The sequence below is a fragment of the Saimiri boliviensis genome, chromosome 14, assembly GCF_048565385.1.
Source record: "Saimiri boliviensis isolate mSaiBol1 chromosome 14, mSaiBol1.pri, whole genome shotgun sequence".
NCBI lineage: Eukaryota > Metazoa > Chordata > Mammalia > Primates > Cebidae > Saimiri > Saimiri boliviensis.
In genome coordinates this window covers 60007046-60022078 of record NC_133462.1, presented here as the reverse complement: position 1 = coordinate 60022078, position 15033 = coordinate 60007046, and the positions used below count along the sequence as shown (strand labels likewise).

At 39.3% G+C, this 15033-nt stretch overlaps 1 protein-coding gene across 1 annotated transcript in view; it reads right to left on the bottom strand.

Moving 5' to 3' along the window:
• The window catches only part of CR1 (complement C3b/C4b receptor 1 (Knops blood group)), a 158346-nt gene that overhangs the window by 79648 nt on the left and 63665 nt on the right, over nt 1–15033 (bottom strand). The window contains exon 24 of the mRNA XM_074385115.1: nt 13962–14189. Within this exon, the coding sequence (XP_074241216.1) occupies nt 13962–14189 (228 nt within the window). The remainder of the gene's footprint in view (nt 1–13961; nt 14190–15033) is intronic.

The following is a 15033-nucleotide window of genomic DNA, read 5'->3' as shown; positions in this document are numbered from 1 at the left end:
AAGTGAGGACTGTGACTGCATAGACTTAGAGTCATCACCCTAAATCAGTGGAAATGGCAATAATAATCCAATAAAAAAAAAAAAAAAGAAGCTTCCAGCTCCTGAAGTACTTCCTAACTTCTTCGGCATCAATGACTTACCTAGCGCAATATCATATTCAAATCCTGTTTCCACTTTTAATATTTGAGTTGTTGAAAACATTTTGAATTCTGCTATTTTCTTCATTTGTTTGCAGAGTTTGGGGATGAACTCCTCTGCCTCCTTGAGAATGTAAATGGAGGGCAACTTCTTTAGGTTTGTCACGTGTATTATTTCTAATTGGCAGAGGAAAAAAAAAAAACAGAAAACCTGTCTTAATTGTTTAAGTTTCTGTTTTGAAACAAATTAGTACTTTGCATTTTGAAATGTAAGGTATAATTTGCCTTAAGTTCCTGATACCTTTGCAAGATGTCTGAAAGGAAAATCATAACCATATCTCATCTTTTAATACTAAGCAAAAACTTAGATTAGAAAATAATACTAAAACCAACTTATATTTTGTGTCAGAATACTCTAAGTTGTTTATAGGCAGATGTCCATGCCTTAACACATTTTACTATTTCTGACATAATTTTAATTAGCAGATAGTGTTTACATTGAGATTCTGACACTTAAGCTGCTCAACATAAATGACTTTGCATTGAAATGTTACATGAAGCTTCCCTTTTCTCCTATAGTGAAGATACATGTTCTGTTTTCTGTACAAGCAATACTCACAGTTAGGGGAGCAGCAGTAGCTATCATGAAGGTATTTAAGAACTGACAGTGAGCCGAGCATGATGGCTCACGTCTGTAATCCCAGCACTTTGGGAGGCCGAGACAGGTGGATCACCTGAGGTCAGGAGTTCGAGACCAGACTGGCTGAGATGGTGAAACCCTGTCTCAACTAAAAATAAAGAAAGTAGCTGGGGTGGTGGCATATGCCTGTAATCCCAGCTACTTGGGAGGCTGAGGCAGGAGAATTGCTGGAACCCGGGAGGCAGAGGTTGCAATGAGCCGAGATCTTGCCATTGCATTCCAGCCTGGGCAGCAATAGCTGTCTCAGAAAAAGAACTGACAGTAAAAAGAAATATTTACTCACTTTTTAATATCAGTAATAACAATCATGTATAAATAATAGCTAACAGTTTCCGGCATGCTTCATAAGTGAGGCACTTTGTTAAGTAAGGTAAGAACTATTATCTCCATTTTACAGGCAAGGTAAATGAAGTTTACTGAGGATAAGTATCTTTGCTCAGGGTCTCACGGAAAGTGAGTGACTGTGAACGTGGGCCTCAGTGGTTGCAAAGCCCTCGCTCTCACTTGGTATGGTGCACTGCCTCTTTGGGGGTTAATAAACACTTCATCTTTTATTGATAAAATGATGAAACAGTACCAGTACCTGCAGATTTTATGTATGAGTTGTATTAGGGATTTAAGAATGGAAGCTTGAAGTTAACTCACTTCAATACTTATCACTGTTTCTTCATCACTCAGTTACTCTTTACCCTCTCATGGAAATTAGAATAACAGTATCATTTGAGACAAAGAGGCACACTGCTTCAGCGGCCAGAGTTTTCACAGGATAGGGAAGGCACACTTGAGATCCATGGGTGAGGAGGAGTGGAGGGGTATATAGCCAGGTAGTGTGAACTTCCAAGGAGTGGTGATCAAGTGGTAAGATGAGTAATATTCTGAAAGTGGTCTTGGGTGATGAGTGGTACTTGGGGTTTGGGAGAATATGATCTCAATGAGTATGTGTTGAATGAAGAGCTACGTTAATTGGTGGTTAATGTGAACAATAGGAAAATTCAAGGAGCCTTTACAGAGGATGGCCTTAAGAGTTTTGTCACTCTAAGCATCACAACAATGGAAACTTTGAAATTTTGACTGTGGACAAGGCTGTTTTGTGTAGAAATGGGAGTGGGTATGAGGCCGTAACAAGAGGCAGTAATAGGCTGTGAAATGAAAAGGTCTAACCGGTATTATTCCTCAGTGATCGGTGCATGACCTATCTTATTTAACATTTATCACAAACTACTGTTGTTGTAAATACACAGTGAAATATCAAAACGTGCAGACAGCATTTTTTTAAGTAGTGAAATACCAAGCCAGTGAGATTAAATCACAAGAAGAACTTGCCAAGTCTGTGTGATAGGGCAGGAAATACCAATATGGAAAGATGCCCTTAAAGAAATACTTTAATTTTTTGTTGCCTAATAACTCAGAATATAGAATAAAAAAGTGAGAGATTATATACTGTTCTCTAGAAAAATACTGGTTCAATATACCAGAGTAGCTAAAACAAATTGAGTAAAATATAGGAACAAAAAGATTATTGGGAGAAAAAGAATATTGAAAGAAAAGAGGAAAATAAGTTTGAACTATATACATTTCTGGATATTGAATTTCAGTAACATAGAATCAGATTCAGAAATGACAATCAACATTGTCAAAATACCAGCATGAAGAGTTTAAGATTTTGAATTAAATAATCTGGACTAAAGGCCTAATTCCTAACAACTTCCTACTGTTTTGTTTGTTTGTTTGTTTGTTTTTTTGAGATGGGGTTTCGCTCTTGTTACCCAGGCTGGAGTGCAATGGCACGATCTCGGCTCACCACAACCTCCGCCTCCTGGGTTCAAGCAATTCTCCTGCCTCAGCCTCCCTAGTAGCTGGGACTACAGGCACGTGCCACCATGCCCAGCTAATTTTTTTTTGTATTTTTAGTAGAGACGGGGTTTCACCATGTTGACCAGGATGGTCTCGATCGCTTGACCTCGTGATCCACCCGCCTCGGCCTCCCAAAGTACTGGGATTACAGGCTTGAGCCACCGCGCCCGGCCAACTTCCTACTGGTTTTAAACAAGCCACTGAATTTCTCTGCACCTGGAGTCTCCTCTGCTTTGGGATAACAATTTTATTGGGCCTACCTACCTCACAGGTTTGCTTTGAGAACCAAAGAACATAATAAATGGTAAATAAACCTATAAAATAAACATGTTAACTGTTTTCATAAATACATTAACCATTGCCACTCTTATTATTAATCTTGACTACTGTACAAGTAGAGATTTAAAAATAGTCCCTGCTCACAGGGGCTCATAGTTCAGGGAGCAGGGATGGTGAGGAGTATAGTAGGGACCAAGAAGGCAAGAGAGAGTGGTAATAGAGAGTGGAGAGGCCAAGGTGGAGGGTGCAGAGGAAATGGGCAGAGCAATTAGGTATTCTTAATCAGGGAAAGCTGAGGGCTGAGAAGGCACACGAAGTCAACAAGTGTGATATCATTTAAGCACATGTGCTTACCAAATTCAGTGGTGGTACAATGGACTGAATGTTTGAATCCTTCAGAATTTATATGTTGAAAATTTATAGGATCTAATTACTATAGGATCTCAAAAGGTGGGACCTTTGAGAAATCATGAGATCATGAGGATAGAGCCCTTGTGAATGGGACTAGTGCCCTTAGAAAAGGGACCCCCGAGAGCTCCCTCACTTCTTTTCTCTGATATGAGGACACAGAGAAGAGACTGAAGTCTATTAACTAGAGAGCGAGCCCCACCAGACACTGAATTTGCAGTTGCCTTGATCTTGGACTTTTTACCCACCAGAACTATGAGGAATAAATGCTTGGTTTTTAGAAATTAGATAATGTTTTTAAGAGACAGAGTCTTGCCATATTGCCCAGGCTGGCCTTAAACACATGGTTCAAGCAGTACTCCTGCTTCAGCCTCTGGAGTAGCTGGGAGGCTACACTACGCCCTGCTTAAATGCTTATTCAAACTGCCCAGTCTACGGAGTTTTTGTTACAGCTGCCCAACTATATATACCAAGAGACTGAGACAGTTGGTATATGAGAACAAGGAGCAGCCTTGAGACCTGAAGTAAGTTTAGGACAAGTCAAAGATGCACTATGTAACTTGGTAGAGAATTACGGCAGAAATTTCCCCTTGTGGTAACACACTTAGTGGTGTTTAGCTCACTCTTTCATTTAATAAATATTTTGAGAATCTCTTTGTTCCAGGGACAGTTTAGATTTGTTGTGTATCCATTGATGAAAATCCGTTGTATCCATTGGGCAAAAATCCCTGACTTCACGGAGGGAGAGAGACAATAAACAGGGAATTTAATCATTTAATTGATTGGAATAAAAGAAGATAAGTCTACAAAAAAAAAAAATAAAGCAGGATAAGAGAGATCGGGAATGTGGGGATGAGAGTGATACCATCTTTACTAGGATAAAGTAGGCCTCCTTGAGGAGCATTTTAACGAAGGTGTGATGATTTCTGTGTGTGTATTCCTTCTATTTCTGCCCCATTTTAGTTGCTTAGTAAGTCTTCAGACTGATTATGCAGTTTCTGAATTGTCTCCAGTGTTTGAGGAAGGTTTCAGCCTGCACCTATCCAGGCCTGGTATGATTGTGGCTTTCCCACAGAGCAGGCCATCTTGTTCTACACTGTTCTATCGCTGTCAGTCTTTTTTAGCTCCAGGATAAACGGCTCTTCTGACTTGATGACCACTACGGTACTCTTCACTTATATTCTGTGTTTCTCACAAGCTTCCTTCTTCTTTACTGTGAGGCCGTTTATGCCCTTGTCTTTCTGTGAGGAAAGCTTGAGCTCCAGATAAGGAATAATCAGCCCTCCTCACGTAGCCACAAGACTTAGCTATTGGCCACACCCACTCAAGGAGGTATGACTGCATGATTGATTAATCAGCCCAACTCCTTTCAAGTTAAGGCACCTCTGCCTTCTGATTATTTAAGTTTATTACCTTTTCTTCCTAATTTTAGCTATGTGTTATTTCTAACATGAAAATCAATGGTGTTTGGTTATACTAATGCGCTCACTATTCTGAAACCACCTTTGCAAAGATTATGAGAATGAAAGAAATCTAACATGGCTGACTCCATCTTGCTTCAAGCCTCACAGTTGGGTTGACTTCACTCATTCCTGGATGTAGGCCAAGGTAACCATGAAAGGAATTTAGTTTATAGTTTAACTTTGGAGCAAGGTTAATAATAGTCTCTACCTAAAAGTAGCTCCCTCCTTGCTCAGGGCCTGAAAACTTACGAAAGGCCAAAAGATTAGGATTATGAGAGGGACCTGAACTCTGCTAAAATACAGGCATAGTTTTTGTAATCCATTACTGCTCATCAGGAGTCAGGTGGCCAGAGGTCAGAAGATTTGTGACTTCCCTAATTGCTCCTATAGATAACATCACTATTGTAGAGTGTTCGAGTGGTCTTCTGAGATGTTTTTCAGATTTTTGCATTTGGCAACTGACTGACTCTACCTGGACCGTGACTCATGACTCAGCTGGTCCTGTGGCTTCTACCTAGAGGTGGACACAGCACATGAGGACTGTTTCCCACACCCCCATCCCCAACCAATCAGTAGTACCCTTTCCCTAGCTCCCTTCCTACCAGATTCTCTGTAAAAACCCTAGCCTCTGTGTTCTTGGGGTGACTGAGTTGAGTGATAACTCCAGTTCTTCCATGTGGCTGGCCTTTGTTAATTCAACTCTTTCTTTACTGCAATGTACCATGATCTCAGTGAATTGATTTTATCTGTACAACAGGCAGGAAGAAGCTGTCAGACAGTTACAATCCCAAGAAGTGAAACAGGCCCAAAATGAAAGTTTAGGAAATGTTTAAAATTTTTCCTGGATTACACATATAGAATAGGTTTTAGTTTGGGTTACATAGATGTTTGAGAGGTTTGCCTCCCTGACCTTTAAGTCTAACAAGGATCATGATCTTTCTTTCTGCCGTATCCCTAGTACCCTGATCAGAGAGAGAATGGTTGTGCCATGGACATTACACTTTAAAAGAATATGAAAAAATTAGGCATGTTTTACAGGATGAACACATAAAGAAATAGTATATGCTCTGAGGTTGCTTACATTATACAAGATACTAATTTCTAAATAAATAATTTTATGAAATGGTTATTGAGTCATGTTTATACCTGAAGATGATTAATATGAGGAAATGATCTTAAATTATGTGTGTCAAACAAATCAATAGTTAGGCTTGGGAATCTGACCCTCTAGTTGATTAGCAAGACCTAGTTAGAAGGGTGGAGATATTCAAATATCTTCAAGATATTAAGGTATCTTGAATATTTTCAAGAGGAAGAAATAATCATTTTCCCTTTATGGTTTTAACTAGAGACTGGCATAGATACTGAAAATTAGAAGCCCCCACTTATTTAATTCAGACTTAGTAATTTTTTTCAAACTAACTCACAAATTATAGTGGTATTTAATGAGAAACTTTAAGAAGAAAAATGTATTGACACACATACTTTGTTAAGGTAAAGCACCCAACTACTTACCTTTTCTTTTTGTAATGAAAAAGAGCAAAGAATATTTATATGTCAAGCCATAACATATAGAGAACATTAGTTAGGAAGGAGGAAAATTTTAATCTTGACTAATTCAGTATTTCCCATGAAATTGTATAGATTGTTTACAGCAAGATCTGCTATGACAAGCTACTTTTTAAAAAGTGTATTGGCATCATTGTGAAATACCAAAACTTCAATTTTTGTAAATCTTGTTATAGGAAACTGCACTTTTTAGATTATTTTCTATAGAAAATTCCTCACATAAAAGTTACAAATTCAGTTTTTAATGGGTATAGAATTTGCTCATCAACCTTATAACATTGATATTATTGATTCTGGCCTCACTGATGTTATAATTCAATCAACCAGTACAAAAGCTGTGTACTCTTCCCTGTCAATGACACTTTTTTAGATTCAGTTCATAATCTTTGGAAGTTTTTTTTGTTGTTGTTTAAAAAGTTAATGGTGGCCAGGCACAGTGGTTCACACCTGTAATCTCAGCACTTTGGGAGGCTGTGACGAGCGATCACTTGAGGTCAGGAGTTTGAGACTAGCCTGGCCAATATGGCAAAACCCTGTCTCTACTAAATATACAAAAATTGGCCAGGCGCAGTGGCACATGCCTGTAGTCTGTGCTACTTGGGAGGCAGAGGCATGAGAATCTCTTGAACCTGGGAGGCAGAGATTGCAGTGAGCTGAGATCACACCACTGCACTCCAGCCTGGGTGACAGAGAGATACTCTGTCTCAAAAAAAAAAAAAAAAAAAAAAAAAAAAAAAAAAAAGCAGTTAATGGTGTTTACAAAATATTTGTTTATATATTAAAATATCCAAGGGAAAGTCTCAATTCTTCCCCACTGGCAGCCTATGTATGCCATATGATCTCTGTGCCATAAGAGAGCCAATCTAACTTCTAGCGCTATGATAGGATCTGGGCTTAGAGGTCAGTGTCTGCAATGTCTTAGTAAAACTAGGATATCAACAACCTGATGAACACCTTTTTAAAAACTCCTTCTGCCTACTTTTTGTAAAACTCAATTCCTTTTTAAAATGCTGTGTGTGTTTGTGTGTGTGTGTATGTGTGTGTGTGTGTGTGTGTGTGTGTGTGTGTGTGTGTGTGTTTCGAGATGGAGTCTCACTCTGTTGCCCAGGCTGGAGTGCAGTGGCAGAATCTTGATTCACAACAACCTCCACCTCCCAGGTTCAAGCAATTCTCATGCTTCTGCCTCCAAAGTTGCTGGGATTACAGGCATGTGCCAACTTATCAGGCAAATTTTTTGTATGTTTAGTAGAGATGGGGTTTTATGACATTGCCCAGGCTGGTCTCAAACTCCTGGCCTCAAGTGATCTGCCCACCTTGGCCTCTCAACATGCTGAAATTATGGGCATGAGTCACCATACCTGGCCAAAATGCTGGTTTTTTAAACAATTGTTTTTATTATCCTATATATTGCCTTTAGTGTGAATACCTCTTTGTCTAGACTGTTTGTCAAGGGCTTTATAAGAATTACCACATCCATTTATGTAGCAAGGGGTTTGTTTGTCTTTTACTTTCTTTTGACTTCCAAGAGGGGGTAAGTACAGTTTACATTTCTTGGAATAATATGGGTATACTTACCCTTTTCTGCACTTTATAATTATACAAGAGACGACAATGGTGAGAAAAATAAGGAAGATTGTCCCAGATAAAGTGCCTAGGCAATAAAACAAGATAATTAAATGCATGAAGACTGTAACTCATAGGTTTTAAACCCTATCTTAGTATTCATTCTCACTACAGATTGCCAACACTTTTTCTTTTTAAGGTGTAACTATACATTCTGCTTTGCTCTGGGTTTCTGTAGCATTAGTCTTACTCCCAGAGTTATTATAGTTAAGGGGTGAGCTGAGCTGTTTTGTAACCTTTAGTCCAACATCAGCCTTTCCACAAGTAAGTGAGAACCAGGATGGTGCAGCTGCCCACCAGCTCTCCATTGCCCTGCCCATGTCTCTTGCCTAAGACTTAACACACAGGCATTTCATTATGACAATACGGGAATTTTCTCTCTTGTTGAGTTATATATTGAGGTCCTTTGTCCATTTATTGATTGTTGAAGTGCACAGTCTCCACAGATATGTAGAGATTGCCTGGTTAGACCCAGGCTACCCCATTCTGTGGTCTTGGGCAAGTTACGTAAACCTCTGTGTCTCAGTGTCCACATGTATAAAAAGGGATGTAAGAATACTATGCCACAGAGATTCCCTTGGAAACAAACTCTATTACAAAACTGTTATTCTGATACAGGCAGATCACAGATATGGGCTCAGAAGACTGGTCTGTGGCTATATGTGCGAATGGGCATGATCACCATTTGGAAGCATACTCCAGGTTACAACCCAAAGAAGTTGCATTCTCCTACTACATTCAAATAAAGAATTTTTGACACTGATGAATGACTATTGATTTGTAATGGTTCAAAGACAGTAAGAACCTTTGATGAAGGTTACTCAGTCTGCATATGACGACGCTAGTTTCACCATATCCTGGCCTAAACTCGTCGTTATTTTCTTTCTAGTTGAATTTACAACTCAAGATATTTTGATCTCTCTTTTTACATTTCATTTATTATAGGTAAGTACTCACTGTTAAAGATGTCAGAATTCCTCAGCAAACCCTTTATAAAACTTACCAGCTATGGGAACATTATATTCACCTAAAAGGAAGATAAAAGCCACAAAAACATCACTGGTATGCAACATGAATGAACAGGCCTCTCAGCCAGTGACAAGTCATCCTGAATTTTCTTCAGCACTCAGTCTAATACTTTTTTTAATGCAAAAAGCCATTGGTTTCATTCACATACTCTCATTTTACCTTCTGCACTCAGAGAAGTCTTTTAAAAATTTAATACAATTACAGAAGAAAATTTATAGTACAGAACTAAAGAAAAAAAGTCACCCTAAATCCTAGTACCCAAAAAATGTTTTCATACATTTTGTTTGGTGCATTTTCTCATATGTGTGTTTTCAGATAATTATATAGTAGAAAAATAAGTTGCAATAAAGGCAAAGTAGTATAATCTAGTAGATGCATCAGAGTGTATTCAGTTACTTCGATTGTGCATTTCAGTTGCTTCTAGTTTTCCATGAAACCCTTAAGAAAATGCACAAAATATTTTTATATAATACATCATTTCCTTAGATTAGATTTCTAGGAGGGCTGACTGGCAGGAATCGTTGTATTATTGTCCACATATATTGCATAATTGTTTTTCATTAGAGTTTTTGCAAATTTACAACAGCACCTTCAACACACAACAATATCCATTTCATCACATCCTTGATTTTTATTGGGTGTTCACCTAAAAACCGTTTTGTTGTTAATTTAATTGACAATTAAAAAACAATGTTTTGTTCTTGTTGCCCAGACTGGAGTGCAATGGCACAATCTCGGCTCACTGCAACCTCTACTTCCCCCATTCAAGAGATTCTCCTGCCTCAGCCTCCCTAGTAACTGAGAGGATTACAGGCACCTGTCACCATGCCTGCCTAGTTTTTGTATTTTTTTAGTAGAAAGGGGTTTCACCAATGTTGGCCAGGTTGGTCTCGAGCTCTTGACCTCAGGAGATCCATCTGCCTCAGCCTCCCAAAAGTGCTGGGATTACAGGTATGAGCCACCATATCCTGCCCCTTTATTTTATTAATATCAGTTTTGTCCCACTTGTTTACATGTTTCTTCTTGTGCTGGTGCCAAGTAATTTTTGTATTATTGGCTTGTGTTTTGTTCTAATATTTGATAGGGTTAGTTCTCCAACCACCTGAATTTTCTGTCAGTCCCAGCCAGAGTTTCAGAATACTCTAAATCCAGTTAGTAAGTTATCCAGTGAGATTTTTGCCAAAAAAGTGAATATAATTTGATTTTAAGGAAATGTCAAGCTGATAATTGAGAAATATTATCTGCGAGCCATATTGGTTAGCACATTTACAGGATTAAATGTAAAAATGGATCTTGAACAATCTTAGTGTAGAACCATGTATTAGAAGAGTCATAAGAGAGGGGGAGAGGAGAAAGTATAGCAGTAATTCAGATTAAGAAAGGCTGTTCAGGCCGGGTGCGGTGGCTCACGCCTGTAATCCCAGCACTTTGGGAGGCCGAGGTGGGTGGATCATGAGGTCAAGAGATCGAGACCATCCTGGTCAACATGGTGAAACCCCGTCTCTACTAAAAATACAAAAAATTAGCTGGGCATGGTGGTGCATGCCTGTAATCCCAGCTACTCAGGAGGCTGAGGCAGGAGAATTGCCTGAACCCAGGAGGTGGAGGTTGCGGTGAGCCGAGATCGCGCCATTGCACTCCAGCCTGGGTAACAAAAGGGAAACTCCGTCTCAAAAAAAAAAAAAAAGCTATTCATTATTAATTTTGCTCATCTGTTCCTTGATGTGGGTAGAATTTTCTATCTTACAGTACCCTCCAGTTGCCAGCAGTGGGCTCAATGACACATGTTACAGAGCTCAATGATACAAGATTTCTGAATCTGCTCTATCCAGCGGTGCTAGCTTAAAATCCTGTCGCCTATAATGGTGTGAGACAGGCTGGCTGCTCTCTGCAGTTTGGAAGGTGCTCCCTAACTCATGCTGAAAACATTTCTTTTAAGGCTTGTAGGCTGTAAATAAATCATTACTGTGTGGCTCATGCAACCACAGAGTGATATACACAAAAAAGGTGCAGAGCTGGAGTGAGAAGTGTGAGACGAGAAAGTCTGGCCTTACTCTCACTAGGGGATTTTTGGATGAGGTGGATGCACATATCATACTCCTTAGCTTGTAGCATACACCGTAAATATCACACCATACTCGATGCCAATATGGATCAAGTTAATGTGACCATGACTGGGGAACCATGACCGGGAAGGGCCCACGTTCCTTGCACTTGCACTTACGAGAGGTACATATGGCCAGAGGAGGGTTCCATCTGTCATCCGCCTGGCACTGGCTCCGGGGACTGCCTTCCAGAGTATACCCATCTTCACACTCCAAAGTTACATATTCTCCATAGTGATACACTTTTCTCATTTCTAAATTCTTTGGGATTCCATTCATAAACTGTGGGAAGCTACAATTTACCTCTGAAATGAGACAAATCATAAGGAAACTGATATTTTATTGTTGATTGTTGGTTTTATCTACCAGGATAGAAGGCTCTATGACTCCAAAACCCATTTTGCCTTGGCCAAGAGGAAGCATATTTTTAATCAGGAATTACTAATCTTACTCCTCCAAAAAACTTATAATTTAACATTTTCTGACTCCAATTTCTTAATGTAAAGTAAGAGACTATGGAATGTACTGTGCATCTACTTTTGATTAACAACTCTGCAACTGGAAAGCTGTGGTAAGATTAGGAATTAAGCTAACTGTGTTCTAGGCCTGGAGCCACTTGGGTCACGCTGTAAGGAAAAGGGAGTACCATGTTAACTCTAGCTTCACAACAAATACTGGTACTCTGCTCTTTATTAAATGCATTATTCTGGCCCATTTCTGCACATAGAACAAAGAAGTTAGTAAATCATGATTCTGAATTGAAAATACCCCTCCCCTCCCTTCCTCTCCCTATCTCCCTCCCCTCCTCTCCCTTCCCTTCCCCTCCCTTTCTTTCTTTTTCTTGCTCTGTCACCCAGGTAAGAATGCAGTGGTACTATCTGGGCTCACTGCAACCTCCAACTCCTGGGTTCAGCCAATTCTCCTGCTTCAGCCTCTCGAGTAGCTGGGACTACATGCATGCACCACCACACCCAGATAATTTTTGTATTTTGGTGGAATGGGGTTTCACCACGTTGTCCAGGCTGGTCTCAAATTTCTAACCTAAGGTGATCTGCCCTTGGCCTCCCAAAGTGCTGGGATTACAAGCCTGAACCACTGTGCCCGGCCTGAATTTAAAATACATCTTTCTGATTAATTTGCTTTAGTCCATTTAACTCATTATTTGTTTTACTTTCTTTTTCTGCCCAGCCATCAGTATGTCCTTCATCTTCAAGCACATACTTCTTTTCAGTTGTAATAGTCTCAAAATTAGCCTACAGTATTTTTTTCCTCTATACAAACCAAGAAGGCAAAGTGGTATTTCCTAAAGTGTGGTCTGTGGTCTTTCTACGTCAGAACATTCTGATGACTTTGTTAAAAACAGACTTTTGACCCCACTTCAAAACAGAATCAGAGTCTATGGAATGGAGTTTGAGGATGTGTCCTTTTAACAAGGTTTCCAGCTTATTTTGCTAATACTCTGGATGGAGAAACACTGCTATCAACCATGCAAAGAAAACAGTTAATAAAATGAAATGAAAGCTGCCAAGAAGACAAAATATTACCCTTTTCATTATAATCATTTCAATAGTCTCTCAGCCTTACAAGCCTCATGCATCAATTTTCCATATAACCCAGCAAGAATAAGAAATACCGAGAAATGAGTCACCTTTGCAATAATGATCCAGTTGGCTCCAGGTTCCCTGGACTGTACAGAAAATGAAGGCCTTTCCCACTAACAGGTAGCCGGGGTCACAAATGTAGTTGATTATCATACCAGGTAGATATGGAGGTACGTGTCCTCCAATGTAATGCCCGTTTTGGATCTTGGGTAGATGTGGGCAGGCTAAACAAGTTCCCACACAAACACAAGGAAAAACACTCAGTTTAACATAGATATATGAACACATCAACACATCCAATAATATCTCTGGCTATTAGAGGTACATGAAGACCTGAGCCAACCAAGTTATAAGCCACTCACTTTTATTTGATTGGTTTCTCTAAACCTCAACCTCAAGGCATTTAAACAGTATCCTCTACAGTCTCTACCTGCAAACTGTGTCATATGGGGGAGTACCACAGGGATTGACAAGCTACTGATTCAGTGCTGTTCTGTCCTTACAGGAGGATGGAGCTGGTGCGGGCAGTCACAGCCACAAATGCGCCTACAATTGCCGGGTACTGTCGTTTAAAGCCAGACTACTATATTAAAGAATGGAGCTATGGAGGCCAAGAGTATAATCTTAAACTCTGCTTCTGCAGGGCCTCCTGAGTTTCCTTTTTTAATGGTGAGGTGAAGGGGTCAGTGCCTTGAACAAACACTTGGAAATAACATAAAAAGTATAAATCCCTACATCTGAGTTTCTTAAATTACTTTATAGCGTTATAGGTTCTGAAGTAAATTACATCATCAACGTGTACTTTTTGTGCAGCACATCCATCTCTCCAGGATACAGACAACTCATAGTAGTACAGGAAGAATCAAACAAATTTCTTTAGCATTTGTTTTCAGTACTTTGAAAATATTCTCTGCAAAATCTGGACCTCACCAATTCTCTTCACTGTCCACCCTCTTCTCTTCTTACCATCCCACACTCCTCACCCCATAGGAAGGGTCATCAGAATACCCACAATTGAAACACAGCCTGCCAATCTAGAACCCATTTGTCATTCTCTTGGGATGTAGTTCTGTCTCTGACAGTCATAGTAAAGCAAAATTTTCATAAGCAAAAATGACTGTCTCAATAGAAATGTAGAGGTTGTCGCCTAGATATTCTGAACCCATTTAGGATATGTGGAAGCAGATACTGACCAGCAGGAGCAGAAAGTTCACAGTGAGGGGCGGGGCTGCTCCAAACCCCATTCCCTTGAGGGTCACTTGTGCAGCGGATGGTGCTCTCCCCTATGAGGTCGAAGGTCATCCCTCTGTCTGGGTGGGGGTCGCATGTGTAAGATACTTCTTTTCCATAGGGAATATCTCCAAGGGGAGTTTCTGTGTGACTCCCATTAAGGATAGCTGGAGGATTTGGACAAAAGATTTCTAGAAAGAAAACAAGAGCTTTAAGTTCTATTAGAGTTTCAAATAGATGACTGAAATCATAGTGACCTGTGACTGTGCTCTGAATAAATTGTTTTTCTTTTAGAAAGAATATAACTAAGGTGGATGAAATGTAAATCTGTAAGGCTTTTGTTGAGAAGGAACTAACTGATGGGAGACCTAAATTACGGTTTCTTGCAAAAGCCCAAAGATGGTGTTCCTTGACCAACCAGGTAGCTACATTCATGATGAATTTGGAAAGTAATTACTTCTATTTTTAACAACACCCATTTGGTTGCCTACTTTAAATCAGGCATAGAGAGATTCTTGGGTTCACAATGAGGTCAAAGACAGACAAAGTTTGGGCCATCAGAGACCATAAGTTCCAAGGAAATCTATGAACTTTAATAAACATGTACTATCATCTTTAGCAATGTAAATGTTTCCTGGTGATTCAAGACCATTATCATTAGTACCAATATCAACTATCTAGTGATGTCCTCAGACTATACTGGTAAGGCTCTTTTTACCAAGATTAAATGGTGGCAAAGGGCCTTTTTTTTCTTTCTTCCAAATTTTTAGCCATCATTTCTTCCTCCTTTTAGTCTGCTTAGAACAGTTCCTTCCCTAAAATCAACTGATGCTTCTAAATGAATATAGAAAGAGATGCCCAAGTATATCAGAATTATGTGTGTATAAAAGACTTAGCATATCAAACAATGATTAAATTCTCATGCTTGAATTTTACTTGTTTGTGTTTTTCCTAAGTTTATTTATATATTTATTTTTAGCTCTATGGGTCTCTGTAAGGTTGAATTTATTGAATACTTGAATTTCCTCAGGTATT